Genomic DNA, 16,549 nt, shown 5'->3' with positions numbered 1-16,549 from the left:
TGCTGGGCAAAAACTGTCATCTCCTCTACAAGTGTGGCTGGAAAACTGGGACGAATTTGAGGATGAAGGGGGCTGAGGGAGGTCAGATGGTGGTGATGCACAGGAAGCGGGCTTGGGATGGGGACTTCAGGCTGAAAAATTGACCGCAGAGGATCTTGTCACAAAAATCAGCATTTGTGGGGCGAGGGATGGCTGTTCCCATGGTCTTGAGACAGCACGGATGGAGGGAGACACCCAGAGAACTCTCAGAGCAATCCCACCATGTGCAACACCACCAGGGCCCCAAATAGCATGATTGTTCTTTTTGGTTTTAATCTTTATTTCATGGTTTCTGCTATTTGTTGACTTTGTGACCAACCACGGCGGGCGTTCCTGTCCCTTCCCGCAGGCCCTGGCGCAGTGCACGACGGGAACAACGGCGCGTGGCGGCGAAGCGGCTGCGCGTGGCTGCTGCTCCTCCCGCTTGCCCACCTCGCCCGCCAGTTTTGACCCGAGAGCTGGCCCGCGGAGTAGCGGCGGCGACGACCACGGCCAGTGAGTGCAAGCAGAAAGGAGAGGAAGAAAAGAAGAAGTGTTCACCGTTTCCGAAAATAATCATAAGAATTGAGAGAGTATCCGGCCAGGCCACCTGGGGGAGGGGGAGAGAGGAAAAACACTCAAAAAAAAAACCCACAACGGGAATTTGGAATGGAGAGAAAAGGGAAAAAATTAATAATCCAAGGCTTCCTGCTGAAGATGCAATGCGACTGAGTCTTTTTTCTTTTCACCCTATTATTGTTTTTGTCCCCTGCCACTTTTCCCCCCTGTTTTCGTCGTTCTCTGTCACGGGCCAGCGCAGAGGATGGATGGGGCCATCGGAGTGTGGCACTTGTCCCCTGCCCTGTCCTTTTCACTGCCGCTGCCCGCCTGCTCCCTCCCGTGGGACCCTCCATCCAGACACACTGGTTTTCTCCTTTGCCAAGATTTCCCCGTCTTCTCATAGACTGTGCCGCCATTTGTGTTTCAGAATATATATACATATATATATAGATATATCTCCATGTATACATATATATATGTATAGATATATAGATCTTCAACAGTTACCACACCACCACGAAAGGAAAGGGAGGAAGGAGACCGGCGTCGAGCCACGCTTACATCATACCATCCGCGGACATCGTGAATGATAAGGGATTCTGAGTCATGGTTAATTTTATTAATTGTATTTTCTGATACGAGCCTAGAACTCTTAGTTCCTAAAAAACAGAAATGCAAAAAAAAAGAGGGGGAAAAAAAGGAAAAAAAAAAAAGGAGGAAAAGAAAAAACAATCCAAGAGAGGGGGAGCAAGCGGAGAGAAGTTTGTTTGTCGAGGAGGCGAGCAGCCAAGGAGGTTTGTGAGTCCAGCGAGGAGGAGGAGGAGGAGGAGTCCTGTGCTGAAACACCCCCAAAACCGGCCCAAAAACGGTCGTCTGGACAGTTCCTGCCGAGGGCACAGACGACACTCGCCGCGCGTTGAGGTGGAGGGAGATACTGAATCTTTTTATGGGATATATATATACAGTATATATAAATATACATATATATATATATATAATTTTCTTTTTTGTTAGAGTTCTAGCCACAGTTCTCAGCAGGGTCCTTCCGCTGCCATTACTGCATGCTGTATATGGAGTTAGGTGTGTATCGGTTCTCAACGAGACAAGCGTCTCGGTCCACACATCCCTGAACCCCCTCGCCTTTCCACCCTCAGGTTTCCGGGGACAAAGGGTCACAGGGGACCGGGGCCCCTCTCTGTCGCTTTTTGCTGCGTGGCCCTGGCCTTTTTGCGGTGGAATAAAGCGAGCTGAGGGACAGAGGGAGATCTATATAGCTCAGTTTTATATTTTTATATATATATATATATATATGTGTATATGTGTGTGTGTGTGTGTGCGTGTGTATGTGTGTGTATATATATATATATATATATAAAAAAAAAAAAAACATGAAAGAAATAAGAAAAAGAAGACGAAGTAACTGGCCCCTGCTGAGGTGCAGGACCTGTTGCCTCGCCGTCCATTTCAGCGGGGGTTTCTCCTGCAATTGGTTTTCCTCCTTCAATTTCCTTTCCTTCCCTGCGGCCGGCGGCGGGGGGCACGCGGGGGGCCCGGGCGTGGGCAGGCAGGCGGCGAGGGGGCTCTCTCTGCCTATCCATTAAAACGATTGTTCCATGTGGCCGCTCCGTCTGGTTGTGGTGCTCATTGCCGCGGGGGCCAGGGCCACTCCGCGTTCTCCCCTTGCGCCACCAGGAACGGGGAGGGATGTGGGGAGGGATGCTGGAGGGGGGTGTGGCAGATGCGAGCACCAAGTCACCACATTAGGCAAGGAGAGCGTTGGAAAGACGACCCCTGGACCTTACCGATGAGCTCAGCAGGAATGCTGTCACAGGTAAGGCTTTGGTGAGTAGATAAGAGTTTGAGGCACAGCTGTGCCTGATTTCCCTGCTCAGGACCCCACTCGGTGCCCCTAAGCTCACCGAGTGGCTCTCTAGCACAGCTGCACAGCATTGCAGGGGATGTTTGTGGAGCAGCTGAAGTGAATCCTGCATGGGAAGGAGAGACAGAGTGATGTGAGGTGGGTGCAGAGAACAGGGTCCCCCATGCAGTGGTGCATGCAGGCAAAGCACAGCAGGATTGTTTGGGTGTAGGTGCATTTTGCTGTCCATGGAGCCTTATCTCGGTCAGTGTCTTGGTTTTTGGTGATGCTGGAAGGTTGCTTAGTGAGTTTGGTCCTCAGCCTCAACTGTAGCCTCCAGGGTGCCACTTTCTTCAGGTCACCTGACACATTTGCAGGATCAGAAGTTGGTTGCTGTTGATAGCGTCACAGTTTTGTGTGAGCGTTTTTTATTTCTTGACCCTATGGTGTAACCCAAGAGATGAGCATGAAAAAGAAGGATGGGAAGGTGTTGTTTTGAGGTGGGACATGCAGTGTCCAGGTGATACCGACATGGGGTAAGGGAAGAACCATGCTCAGGCTTTGTGGCACATCCAAGTAAGGGACAGGGTACTGAGGGTGTGGGGACAGGACAGCTGGGCACGGGTAGCAGGGTCAGGATGGCAGAGACGATGGTGTTGGGTCTTTATGCAGCTCCTGCAACTCCCAGGTTGGACCAGCCAGCCACAGTAGAGCAAATCTGGTAGGAGGGGAAATGCCCAGATGCTTGGGGGTAACGGGAGGGATCCAGGGCTCTCTCCCTCACCTCCTCTCTGTAATTGTAACTTTTTTGGTGTTCTAGGTGAGAGATCAAGGAGTGTCCAGTGCCAAGTTAGCAGACAAAGAGGAAGTTAAAGAGAGAGAGGCAGCTTGATGGATGCATTTATGTAATAATTTATTGACATAGGTAAGGGTGTCTCTTGGTGTTGGGGAGGGATGGAGGTCATGGTCTGAAATATGTCCTCCCTCCCCCTGGATGTAGCAGCTGAGGTTCTTGTCCTTAGGAACAGGTTGGGCGTTGCTGAGGGCCATGGAGAAACATCCCTCTCAAGGCAGGAAAGGGAGATGGAGGATATCAGAGATAAGGCAGGGAGGGGCTGTATCACCTCCCTGTGCTCTGTGATGGGGACAGTGCAGACGAGGCATCAGGATGTGCCATGAGCAGGAGCATTTGGGCATCTGTAGGTATTCACTCTAGTGGAGGCACATCCAGCACTGGGTAACAGGCAGAACTGGCATGGGAAGATGGGAAACATTAGGGAAGCTCAGACTGTGGCAGGATTCCCAGGGGCCACATGCAAGGGGTAAGTGTTGCTTTGTGGCACCTGTAGTTACATCAAATCAGCCCTGACTCCCTGATGGATTGGGAGTTTTTGGAAGAGGCTCAAAGCAGAGTCTCCCATGGAGGTCACCAATGCTTGATTCACTGCAGGTGACATTGAGGAAAGTGGGCAAGGTGACACATCCCTCCCAGATCCCTTCCCTCAGGAGGTTGATGAGTTTTGGGAAGCACTTACCTGTCTGCTGGGGTCACTCGAGGGGGACAGCAGAGATGTTCCTGATGTGCAAGGTCACAGCAGCCCATAGCAGAGCTGGGATGGAGCTGTTTACTTGTTGTGGGGTTCAGAGAAAAACTCTTGGGACTGGGCTTTTCAATCCCACACTGGGGAAGACGAAGGGAGGTCTCAAAGTGAGCAAAATTCTGATGGTATGTCACAGTCCCACTGCCCCCAGTCTCCTGGAAGCAGTTCTCACACTAGAAGAGCTTGTTGAATGTTTTCTCCTGGTTGATGGTGTGGAAAGGTGAGGCATCCCCTGGGAGTGATGGGCACAGTCTGCTGAGATTATAGCCATGTAAGGGAGACATTGAGGGTCACGGATCTTCTGCTCCTGGCCCTCAAGGTTTTTATCTTTTGATGAAGACATTTGGTCTGTGTCACACACTGCCAGATGATGACAGGAGCAAACCTTGTGAGGGCATTGTCTGCACAGGCATCCCTTCATGGGGGCAGGTTTAGTTGTCAGAGTGAGCATTGTTGCAAGATGATGGAGGAGATACTAGGAATGTCTCAGTCGTGGAAAAGAGGCCCCCGATCACGCTGCTTCCACGGAACGTAGGTGAGTGATGAGAACTAAGACAGTCCTTACCCTGCAGGGCCTCCGTCAACAGGTGCGTGCTCATCGCTCATCGGCAGACAGAGGTGGGCAGGAGGCGACACTCACTGGTGGATTCACAGGGGAGATGCATGGATGGGGTGAAGGATGGCCCACACAGTAGCAGGCCCCCAGCTGTGGGGCTTCAAGCATCACTGTCACAGGGGATGATCAAAAGAGTGTCCAGCCAAGTGCTGGGTGGGACCCCAGGAGTGGCAAAGGTCCCAGTCACTCAGGAGCCCTCCCAGCTCAGCTCAGCAGGTGCCCAGCACCGCATCCCTTCCCTGGGGTGCGCGGGACCCGTGAAGCAAAGCCCCGAAGGTACAAAGTTCGTCAAACTTTATTGATACACTGCACAATCACAACCATCTCTTATTCTTGCCGAATTAGAAAAGGTTACAACTACAATGTAACATGCACAAATCTCAGGTAGTATAGCCACCCTTGGAATACAATGATCGACAGAAACTCAAGGCCGGCCATCACGGCCATCAGCAGGAGAGACCCAAGAGCCACACTGCCCCCGCCCTGGGCACCCGGCCACCCCCCAGGCATCCAAACATGGAGAGCAGTGGTCACAAATGGGTCTGCCACCCGGCAGAGCTGCGGCGGGGCCGGCCTCAGACAGCCAACACGTTCCTCACAATGGCACGTTACATGGCACGAGAAAGTCGAATGCTGTCCCGGCAGGGTACAGGGGAGCCCACCCGACCCAGGGACAAGGATGGGATGGGGGCAGCCCTGGCACCAGGCCTGCCAGCCTCAGTGTGCGTCGTGGCATCTCGTCGCCGCCACTCTCTGATTTGCCGTGGCCTCTTGCCCTGTGACTCTGCAGCATTTCTGCTGTGGGGACAGAGAAATTTGGGGTTGATCAAGGAAAGGACACGGGGTGGCAGTGAGGGGGGTGGTTGTGGGGCAGTGCGGAGCAGTAAAGGCATCAGGGCAAGGTGTCTCCCGCACCCACGGTATTTTGGAGCGGGCATGTGGGGAAAGATGTGTGTGTTGCCGTGCTGGCTGAAGACAGTGCCATCCCCACGTGATAAACATGCCCGGGGCCATGGGATAGGACCCAGATCGCTGACAGTGCCACCTTTCTTGGATGCCAGTGGAGAAGCAGAGCAGCACCACAGGGACCGCAGGACGCGGACTCACCCAGGCAGTACTGGATCCCCGTCCACCAGGTAAGCCAGCGCCTCAGGCCAGCACTGGGGCAGCCCCTGCCTGGGGCCAGGCGTTTTTTGTCAATCAGCCATGGTACGTGTTGAACATCCAGGATGGGCGGGCAGGAGCATCCACTGAGATTTTGTAGCAGGTCCTGGGCAGCCCATTGAGAACAGGGATGAGGATGGGCATGGCTGCATAGAGGACACGGTGGTGGCCCATCATGGCCTCTGGCTCAGGGTGGTTTTTCCATCTTGTGTGCTGAGGGCTGGCACCCCAGCTTCCTTGCAGCCACAGAAAGCAGGCTTGGGCAGCAGCAGAGTTTGCAGGGGGAAGACAGCATGTGCGTGGCCTTTGTTCTTAAGTCATCTCACTTATGGAGGGAGAAGGAAGGGACAAGGCACGGGGAGGTGCTGGGTCAGGACAGGGGACACTCTGTGTGCTTGCTCAGTGCCTTGCTGTAGTCGAGTCTCCCTGTTGCAGCAATAGGCTTTGGTGCCGTGCTTGACTTTTCAGGAGCAGGATGGGAGTGTCCATCCCCAGACTGTGGCACCAAAGCTTTCCTGGGTGGCCATGGAGTGACAAGAAGGCTTAGGGCTGCCACAATGTACCAGGCAAGGAGGTCCATGGTGCACGAGGCTATCAGGAGCACAATTCCATATGCAGGGAGATGGCATGGCTACCACCACCATGGGTGGCAGCTCCCAGGGTGGCTAGAATAAGCAGAGAAGGCAGAGTCTGGGTGCGTCTAGTTTGGTGTCACAGGCAAGTTGCAGCAGGGAGCATTGGAGCCATCCTTGTCCCTGCTGTGCCAGCACAGCAAATTGACAGAGCCCAGGCCTCCTCCACAGGGTCAGACACATCAGACTTTCCTCAGGCAGGGACACATGATGAGCATGAGACAAGGCAGTGAAGACATTGCAGCTCAGGGCCCCATGAGGGGCAGAGATACAGACGGTCATGAACGTCAGAGCTGTAGCAAAAGAGCCTTGTCAGCTGGTGCTTCGATCTGTTGTTCAGAGGCTCTGCCCCACGCTGCTGATGCTGTGCTTTTGTTGTGCAGGTTGGAAAGTGCTTGGAAAACAAGCCCACAGAAACCTTCCCAAAAAGTGCTGGCAGAGCATCAAGGTGAGAGCCATGGGGCAGACTCTGCCATCAGGGGGGCAGCAGCAGAGTGGGCAGGGATCTGGAGCAAGGAGTGAGGGCCTGGCTGTCCGATGCAGCAAGAAGGCTCTAGTCTCTAGGAGGGCTGGTGGCAGTCCCCAGGGCTCACAATCCTGGGAAAGCGGCCTTGTGTCCTCAGGAAGGTGAGTGAGGGGGTTTTAGTGGGAAGCACAGGGGTACGATGCCAGCTGGAATAGAGTAGTGGGAAGTGCATGACCCTTGAAGGACAACTGGTTGTGTTGGGTGACCCTCTCCCAAAGGGCCAGAAAGCATCCTGTCAGGAGCAGAGGCAGGTGATGGGGGGCTGGCGACATCGGGGTGCTTAGGGAGGAGCTTTGGCGACGAGAACTGACATTCAGGACCGAGAGGGCTGTAGGCAGAGCCAGGAGGCTTCAACCTTGGGGTCTTTTTGGGCATAGGCGGCTTAGTGAGATGACGAGACGGACATCCCGGTGAAGGCTCTGGGCGGCACCCGCCCCGACGGCTCCATGCCCCCGGTGTTGGAGATGAGGCAGCCACAGGGGGCACCGTCCGTGCCAGGCCACATCCCCGGGGCGATGGTGGCGGGTGACAGTCTGGTGGCACGTGGTGGGGTCTGTACAGCGTAACCGGCGGCGAGAACGATCCCGGCACGTGGGAGACGGGGCCATCCTCGGACGCTCGGCACCGCCGCCCGTCCTCCGGTGCATCGCCCGTCCGGTGGAGAGGAGTCCCCGGGCGGCGCGGCGGCCGAGCCCGCGGTGGGGGAGAGGTGCGGCGAGGCCTCCCGGGACCCTCCGCTCCCTTATCAAAAGTCGAGAAGGAGGCGAGCAAGGAGGGTGGCCCAGAGGCAGAGGCCAGCAGCCACCCGGGATGCCGCGTTGCCACCATCGTGCACCGCTCCGGGCCCTGTATGGAGGAGAGAGGAGAAAAACGAAGGAGAGCATTAGGGCCAGCTCTGAGGTGATGAGATAGAGCAAAGGGAACCCACCTCCGCGTTGTCCCCGCAGTTCCCCTTCACATTCCACACCTAAGCTGACCAGGGAGTTGTGTTTCCCCTTGGAGGGGTGTGGATTTGTCCATCATTTGGACATTGTCAGTGTTGAGGAGGAGGTGAGGAGGTTTGCAAAGAGCTTGAGGAGCACTTAAGGGAGGCACAGTCCTTGTATGAGGAGGAGGATGAGGATGCCCTGGGCAGGTACCAGCCCCACCGTGCTTGAAGTTGCCCTCCTTGGGGATGCAATCATATGAGAGCCATCGGGACCAGAGGCCTTGGTGCTCTGGAGTGGCACAACTCGTGACTGGAAACAAAGGATCGTTGGCTCAGGAAATGGCATTGTCCAGATGTGGATTCTCAGGTATGCAGGAGCATTTTGGGGTGCTGGGGGGTTCTTGGCAGGCAGGTCAGACATAGAGGAGTCTGGCCATCTGATTACACTGCTGGAGTGAAGATTTGTTGGGTTTTTTTTTGTTAGGGCTGTTATTTGGGCTGCAGGGCACACAGGGGGGCAGTCAGGATGGGATGAGACAGCTGGGCAGAGTGAAGGAAGCAGAGACAACCTCCACACACTCTGCCACAGGGCCATGGGTCTGTCCGCACTCCCCACAGCCATGGAGAGGCATTTGGGGAAGTCACAGGTCTGAGTCCCAGTGCTGGCGTTCTGAAAGGGAAGATGTAGAAAAAGAAGTGCTCAGCTGTCTTAGCATCAAAACTCAGGGCATGGATGAAGTGTGAAGTTAATGGGATTCTTATGCATTTGCGAATATGCTCTCAGGCCTGCAGTCTCCTGGAATGGGTTCATCATAGAATCCCAAGATGATTTGGGTTGAAGGGATCTTAAAAACCATCTTGTCCTACCCCTTGCCATGGGCCAGGAACCCTTCCATTATCTCAGGTTGCTTCAAGCCCTGTCCAACCTCGCCTTGGACATTTCCAGGGATGGGGCACCCCCAGCTTGGCAACCTGTGCCAGGGCCTCACCACTCTCAAAGTGAAGATTTTTTCCCCAGTATCTAAACTAATCCTCTTTCAGTTTAAATCCATTCCCCCTTGTCCATGCCCTTATCGAAAGGGCTTCCCCAGGTCTCCTGTAGCCCCTTCCAACCCAAATCATTCTGTGATTCTATGAAATCATATCCAGGTACAATAATTTCCTCAGGATGGTGTTATTCCTTGTCTTTTTATCTACTGATTTTTTTGTGAGCATTTATCTTAATTCAGGAAGAGGCAAAGGAGAGTCTGAGATGTTAAATTCAAGCACTGCCAGAAGGTGAAGGAAATGATGGGAAGATTGAGTGATGAGCGAGAAGCTGTGTCATGCCCATGCTCAAACAAAATTGATTATAAGAGCACATGATCATCCAAGAGGGGTAGAACTGCTATGCCATAATCAGACATTTCCTTGCTGGATAGACCTTGTGAAATGAAAAGTGGAAACCCACATTTTTTAGGGGCAGGTAGAGCCTTTGCAGGTAGAATAGAAAGGGCTTCTTAGCTTGGCTTCCCTCAGACCTGTTACTGCTCCCTCTTCTTTGGTTTTGACCCCTCAAACCAATGGCAGCAGCTCAGCACATCATCCAAAAACATAAATATAGTGAAAATTTCTGCAGATTTAATACTAAGTGCTGATTAGCCTTAAACTTTTATGTATTTACACCTGCCCAAACACTGCTAAATCGGTGCCTTTCTCTAGCATCTCTATAGATGTGGATTTTAATGTGTGACTAATTCTTATCACTATTTTCTAGTTCACAGTTCTGCACTGGTTATTGGCTTTGATTTAATGACACTTTCAGAAATTTCATAATCTATCCTAAAGTAATTGCATTGTGGTTGAGTTGGAGAGCTCCCAAATAGATAAGTCACCTAATTCAGAGAGGAAATAAAACAAAAAAATGCTGGGTCATTACTAGAAAAAAAATAAAACAAATATTTTCTCTTAAATTTATTCTTTATTCTTTTCTGTGGAACATATTCTAGTATCAGACAGCTTGGCCTTGTAAAGATTGTAAAGATACTGTACAGAAGAGACAAGAATAAAGATACAGGGACAAAATAAAGTAGTAATTAGATATGATCACAAAATCAGGGCAGATGGCTCATTTCATCACAGGCTGCCTGTGACTCCTGTGTGTTCTCTGAACTGTCACTCTCTATGGGAAAAGGACAGCTCCCACCAGGACAGGGAGAGAACCCAACTGAGGCTCATCCCAGCAAATATTTTGGCTCTGCTTTGCTCAAACCCCAGTGCCTGGGCATTGTGCACTGGACTCTGGCTGCCCCTACTCAGCTTATTTATTATTGCAGTTATTTATTATTGCTTGCTTTTAGTTTTCTTCCTCTTGATTTATTTTGTGTCCACTTTTCTGGCTATTTTCTTCCTTTCCTGGCTATTTCCTTCCTTCTCCTTGAGGCAACCTTAGATTTTTTGAGACCTTGATTTGAGTACAGATGGCAAGGTTGGGATTTTTTTTCTCTCTTAAGATCATCAATAAAAAGGTCAGAAGGAATCAGCAGGTCTATGGTGAATGGTTTTTCTTAGCCTGTACTGGAGGCACTCTCAACTCCAGTGTGAGCCATGGGAACAGCACAAATGCTTAGAGAGCTAAGCAGTCTGTTCACATGCACAAAAAAAAAAAAAAAAAAAAAAAAAAAAGAAAAGAAAAAAAAAATTAAAACCCTTTTCATTTCTTTTCCTGCCTTCTTTCTGTCCAGGACAGCAGTCTCATGCTTTCCACTTCACTCCTCCCAGTTTGTTACAATATTCACCCTTCTCCAGGTGAGATACAGACACATGGAGATGAAAGATTTAGAATGTGTCTTTTGCTGCTTTTCTTTTCCAGGACTCAGGAGAAATGGGAAGGGAACATGCCCATGCTCAGGGTGCTGCTGGAGCCTCTCTTTCCTAGAGGGCTCGGGAAAAGACAACAGTTCCTCTCTGCTTCTCATGGTCTGCAGCAGCAGCTAATGGGGAAAGTCAGTCCAATTCTTGATGTCTGAGGACAGCAATAACTGAAAGAAGTCTGGGGGACCTACTGGGGGGAGTCCAGTAACTCATGTCTGAGAGCAGAGGCACCTAGAGTAAGTCTTGGCAACCTCCCCAGGATGAGATTTTTCCTGATATTTTCCCTCAGGTAGCTGCATGGTCCTTCAAGGCCTGTCCCTGCTCATTGAAGGGGGGTTGGACTAAATGACCTTTAAAAGGTCCCTTCCAACTCAAATTATGATTCTAACAGGGATGTTCACCACTGTGACTGAACAGCCACCCAGCACAGAGCAAGGAACAAAAAGTGGTGGCTTCTTGCACACAAAAAGGAGACACAAGTTGAGCAAGATCTAAGGCTTGCCACAAACACAGACCCTGGAACACTATGGTAATGTGAGCAGTGACTGTAGGTAAGCATTTTATAGCATAGTATAATATATGGATTATTTACAGCATCTAATGGCAAAGTCAGCAACTGGCATTTCTTGAAACAGTTGAGAAAACACAGAGTAAGTACTAAACAAAGGAAGACAACTGCACATGTGAAATTTAGGGGCCAAGTGGAATTAAAAGTATGAAAGAGAAAAAAAATACGTGTGTAGTAGGTAGAGAAGATAGTAGGTGAAGGCAAAGAAATCCCACAGGGTAACAGGGACTGTGCTGGGAAAAACCCTACAAAACTAAACAACTCAGTGAAGAGGAGGGAGTTGTCCCTCATCCCTTCACAGGAAGATGGAGAAGAAGAGAAAACTGATGAATACTGAGGAAAAAGAAGTTATCCCACTTCAGCTCTGGCTTAATTCACCAAGACATGAAGGAAGCTCTTCCCCCTCACCTCCCAAGCTGCCCAAACCACAGTGCCATGGCACAACCCCTGCCCCCCATGAAAGTGCTCCCATTTGAGACTCACAGCTAATTTAAGCTAAGTTTATTAAAGACTAATTATTTACCTGTGTGTTGATGATTAAAGCTTAACCCTGGGTGATGTGTCATGTTAATGATTGTCTAATAAAGCCTGGTTTAAGGTTTCAAACTGTGTTGGTGTCTTTGAAACATCTCACCAGATCTGCAGCTGCAGAAGGTAAAGGTCAATATGGACAGAGGGACACAGAGATCCAGGGGTACCAGCCAGAACAGATGGAGCTATATCTCTCAGGGTCTGCATCTCCTCCCAAAAAAGCTGAATACAGGAGGAGCTCATGTGCAGACAGGCCAAGAGGGGCAGGTGCCCACAGGACATGGGCAAGGTGGAATTTGGAGGCACAGCTGGAGCCAGGGGACAGAGGGAAGGGCCAGGGAGCCTGGCATGAGCAACTCATGGTGACAAGGGAGCTCGAAGTCAGCAGGCAAGCTGGGCTGAGGGTGGGTCTGACACAACACTGCACCATGGCAGGCAGGCGTGACACAGCAACAGCACACGGGGGTTCCTTGGTGTGAAATGGAACAGAAGGAGTCGTGACAGGGACACAAACTCAGGTCCAAGCTCTGGTGTCACTGCAGGAGCTGCTGACCTCAAATACTGGAACAAGAAAAATGGCTGAACTCAGCAAAGCCCAGCATGGTCCTCAGAGATGGAATGCAACCTCAGATAATCCCATGTAAATTGGCTGACCTCAAGTAACCCCAATGACCTAACGTACCCCCAAAATGCTCTGTCAAGAGTGAGTTTGATCTCTAGTAACCCAAATGAAAGTAAGTTCGACCTCTAGTAACCCAAATGTCCTATAGTTACCCCAAATAGTAACTGGTTGACCTCAAGTAACCCCCATTGATCTATAGTAATCCCCCAGTGATCTCCAGTAACCTCAAATTGCTCTGGACAGAAGTTTGACCTCTGGTAACCCAAATGATCTACAGTAACCCCAAATGTTAATTGATTGAGCCAAAGTAACCCAATGATCTAAAGTAACCATAAAGTACTCTACAGAAATTGTCCCAGGTAACCTCAAATGCTAATTAGATGACCAAATAACCTCAATAAACCCCAAAAGTTAGCCCTTTCCAGCTCTCCTGGAGCCCCTTTAGGCACTGGGAGGGACTCAAGTCTCCCCAGAGCCTCCTCTCCTCCAGCTGAACAGTCCCAGCTCTCGCAGCCTGGCTCCAGAGAAGAGTTCCCATTTCCTGAGGGGTATTTGGAGAAGAAGATGCTGAGGGGACGGATGGCTCAGTCCAGAGTCATGGGGCACCAGCACAGCCAGCCCCAGCACCAGCCACCTGATGGACACCTGCCCTGATCCCACCCAGAACATCCCCACAGCATAATCCACTCAATTAACAGGAAAACAATCATTTTATTGTTGACCAGAGAGAATGGAAGCCTTTGTAATTCCCCACCCACCAGTGTTCTGTCCCCTCCACTGCTTCCAGCCGGGCTGGCTGTGGCACCCTGGCACAGCAGTGTGTGACCACCAATCCCTGGGCTGTCCACCAGCACATTCCTGAAGCAAAATAAAGCTGGGAATTGCAATTCTGCAGACTGGCAGCAACTTTGGAGCTTACACATCTCAGCCTTTTTGTGGGGTATTAATAATGGCAGGTGGCAACTTGAAGAATGATGAAATGAGGTGTGAGCTGCTCCTTTGACCCAAAAAGCATTGCTGGTGGCAGACACGAAAGAGCAGTTGGACAGATTCACCTGCCCTTCCAAGTTCCTCTAATGCACAAAAGTAGATGTGGGGTAATGACTTTCTCTCCTGTACAAAAGACCTGGTTCAGATATATTTATACTCCCTGAATACAGCACTGCCTCCTTCTCCTCTCCTTACTAATTTCCACTCCTAATATCTCCTAGTTTTGTCAGATTACTGGTTTGTGTGCACAAATAAACACAGAAAATCACTGCAATCACAGACACTCCACAGCAATAGGTAAACAGGGTAAAGATGCTATTTCTTACTTTTTTTTTTTTTTTTTGCATATGTTTTATTGACTCTCTTTTTGAAAAATTCAAATATTTGTAGTGAGGCTCTGGCACAGGTTGCCCAGAAAAGCTGTGGCTGCCCCTGGATCCTTGGAAGTGTCCAAGGCCAGGCTGGATGGGGCTTGGAGCACCCTGGGACAGTGGAAGGTGTCCCTGCCCATGGCAGGGGGTGGAACTGGATGAGCTTTAAGGTCCCTTCCAACCCAAATCATTCTGTGATTCTATGACTTGTGTTTTAAGTGTTTTAAGTCAAGCAGTCTTTAAATATTGAATCAGGGCTCTTATTCTTAAAGACATAATTGCTTTCCCTTGCTTTTATGTATTTAGTCTGAAGCTGCTGATTCTTAAGAGAGTGCACAATAAAGCATGAAAAGATTTTATCTCTCTATAGAATAATTGGTTTAAATCACATCTAACACTTGGTATTTTAACTTATTTTCTGTTAACTCACCCAATCATCAATCAAAAAGATTACATACTAGAAATGAGACCCTGAATACTGGAAAAATGCAGATGGCATCTTTTATAAAACAACTACATCTCTCTTTATTCCAATAGCTCTTCAATGGAAAGGGCTAATAAAAGGTCCCAGAGCTCCCAGTTTGGAAAGGGGGCTTGGGGGAATTTCCCTTGGTGACTGAAGGACACGCTGCACAAGAGATGTAAAGATCCAGGTTTGGATTTTTTTTTTTCCCTATCTCCATGTATAAATAGCAAGTACAAAATGCAACATGCTCATCAAAAAGTGAACCCAGACATGAAATCTTTAAATAAAAGGATTAGCAGATTTTCAACCACTTGTGCTCCTCTCCCCTTTGGCAGAGGCTGGTAGAGACTGTCCAAGAAACACCACGCACATACCCAAATAGAAGCTCTCCACAGAGCCCATCTTTTCCACTTTCCCCTGTGTTTCCAAGAAGCTGCAGTTTTGACAGACAAGCTGTTGAATTTCACAACATGTTCACAAAATGAAAAAAGCGCAATCCTTGAGAAGGGATGGAATCCCACCTGCTTAAATTCCTTTTTGAGCTCACTCCATGGCCTGCTCCTCACTGTTCCAGTGTGCTTCACTCAATATACTCTTGAAAGATGGGGGGGAAATAGAATATGAATATTTGCCTTTTTCTCCATTAAAAGTTATGAATTTAAAATAGCTTTAGGTATCCTGAGTGTTCACACAGCAATATCCAAAGGATGTGCCAATATCCTTTCAAAGACAAATTTAGGCTTCACTGTTGGTGCAGGTAAATACCCACATGAAAACAAATGGAACATCTTAAGTTTTAACTTCTCCTTCCTAATGCTTTTTCCTGCTGTCTCACTAGTAAATATTTTCTTAATCTTCCTTTTATAAAACAAGGATTAGAGGAATGTTAGTATTCCACTGAACAGAGCATTACTAACAGGAGTTGCTACAAGGCAAGGAGAGCCACAGGATTGGGTTCCTACATCTCACTTTTTATGGATGATTTTTAATATCCCTGTTTTGCCATCTATGCAATCACCTCTAATGTACTTCAGCCTGCTGGACGTGTTTGTGGGATTAATTTATTAAAACAAGGTGAAATTTTGTTTTCTCTGCATGTTGGCATCAATTAATAACCGTTGTGAGAGGATTGCTGTGCTGTCACGGGAGGAGTGTGTAAAGAGCAACACTAACTGCTGAGAGAAGGAAAAATGCCTGAAAACAGATGCTGTCAAATAAAAGATAACCACGTAATAGCTTGGAACAAAACCAAAAATCCCTAATCCAGTCCCCTTCTGAGTAGAGGGAGTTACCTCCACTGCAACTTTTTCTTTAGTCTGGTTTCAAGTCATGGAAAAAAGAGACTTAGGTGATGTTATTTTGCCTCACATCAGAGAAAGAGCAAGTGTAAGACTGCCAGCAGGACAGGGAAACAGAAAGAAATGGATATTGGGAAAACTGAATTGGAAATGTAATGTACTTATTTTTGTACTAAATATCATAAATACAATATTTACTACATACAGTCATAGAATCATCAAGGTTGGAAGAAACCTTTAAGACCATCAAATCCAACCATCAATTCAGCAGTGCCACTGTAACTGCTAAACCCCTAAAACATATATATATATATAAAATACCTTACATACATTGTAAGTTATATATTGTACTATGTAAAAACTAATAATGCATACTAGATATTCTGTAATTTATATACTGTGAGTATAATACATAATAAAGAATAATATGCTTATATATAATAATATATGTCAACAAGACACTATTATTAAATATATTAATAACAGTTGTTTTCATATATATATTTATTATTGATATATTATTATTAATAATAATATGTACAACATTGTGTTTGTATCATATTATATATAGTCTATTATACTATACTGCACTATACTGGATATTGGGAAGATTTCTTCACCAAAAAGTAAAACAGAAGAGAACAGAAGCAGTGGAGAGGGAACAGAACCCAGAGCTTTGACCCAAAGAGAAGAAATCAGGCCAGGGCAGGGGAGAACTGGTTAGACTAGAAAGGCCTGGATCAGCCCCTACCCAACCACAACCCTACAGAACACAACAGAGCAGAGTGGAGAACACCTGAGTGGGCCAGCCAGCCCCACAACCAAAGCCAAAGACGTGCCCCTCCCACCACCCCAAAACACCAAGCAACCCCAGGCCCCCCCTACAGCGCAAAGCTTTGCTCCCACTGTCCATCCAAACTCCAAGCTAGTATGGAAACTCTTCTCC

General features: G+C 48.8%; 2 protein-coding genes across 14 annotated transcripts in view; one reads left to right on the top strand and one right to left on the bottom strand.

Moving 5' to 3' along the window:
• The window catches only part of LOC128817906 (protein CEPU-1), a 354,424-nt gene extending 352,227 nt beyond the window's left edge, over positions 1-2,197 (top strand). For all 4 annotated transcript variants that reach the window (XM_053996814.1, XM_053996817.1, XM_053996815.1 and 1 more), the window contains one exon: positions 389-2,197. In XM_053996814.1, coding sequence (XP_053852789.1) covers positions 389-489 — 101 coding nt within the window. In that variant the 3' untranslated portion in view covers positions 490-2,197. The remainder of the gene's footprint in view (positions 1-388) is intronic.
• Positions 2,198-4,931: 2,734 nt separating this feature from the next.
• The window catches only part of OPCML (opioid binding protein/cell adhesion molecule like), a 337,383-nt gene continuing 325,765 nt past the window's right edge, over positions 4,932-16,549 (bottom strand). For all 10 annotated transcript variants that reach the window (XM_053996801.1, XM_053996807.1, XM_053996810.1 and 7 more), the window contains one exon: positions 4,932-7,822. In XM_053996801.1, the coding sequence (XP_053852776.1) occupies positions 7,722-7,822 (101 nt within the window). In that variant the 3' untranslated portion in view covers positions 4,932-7,721. The remainder of the gene's footprint in view (positions 7,823-16,549) is intronic.

This window comes from Vidua macroura, chromosome 22, assembly GCF_024509145.1.
Source record: "Vidua macroura isolate BioBank_ID:100142 chromosome 22, ASM2450914v1, whole genome shotgun sequence".
Lineage (NCBI taxonomy): Eukaryota > Metazoa > Chordata > Aves > Passeriformes > Viduidae > Vidua > Vidua macroura.
This window is presented reverse-complemented; position numbering and strand designations above follow the sequence as displayed.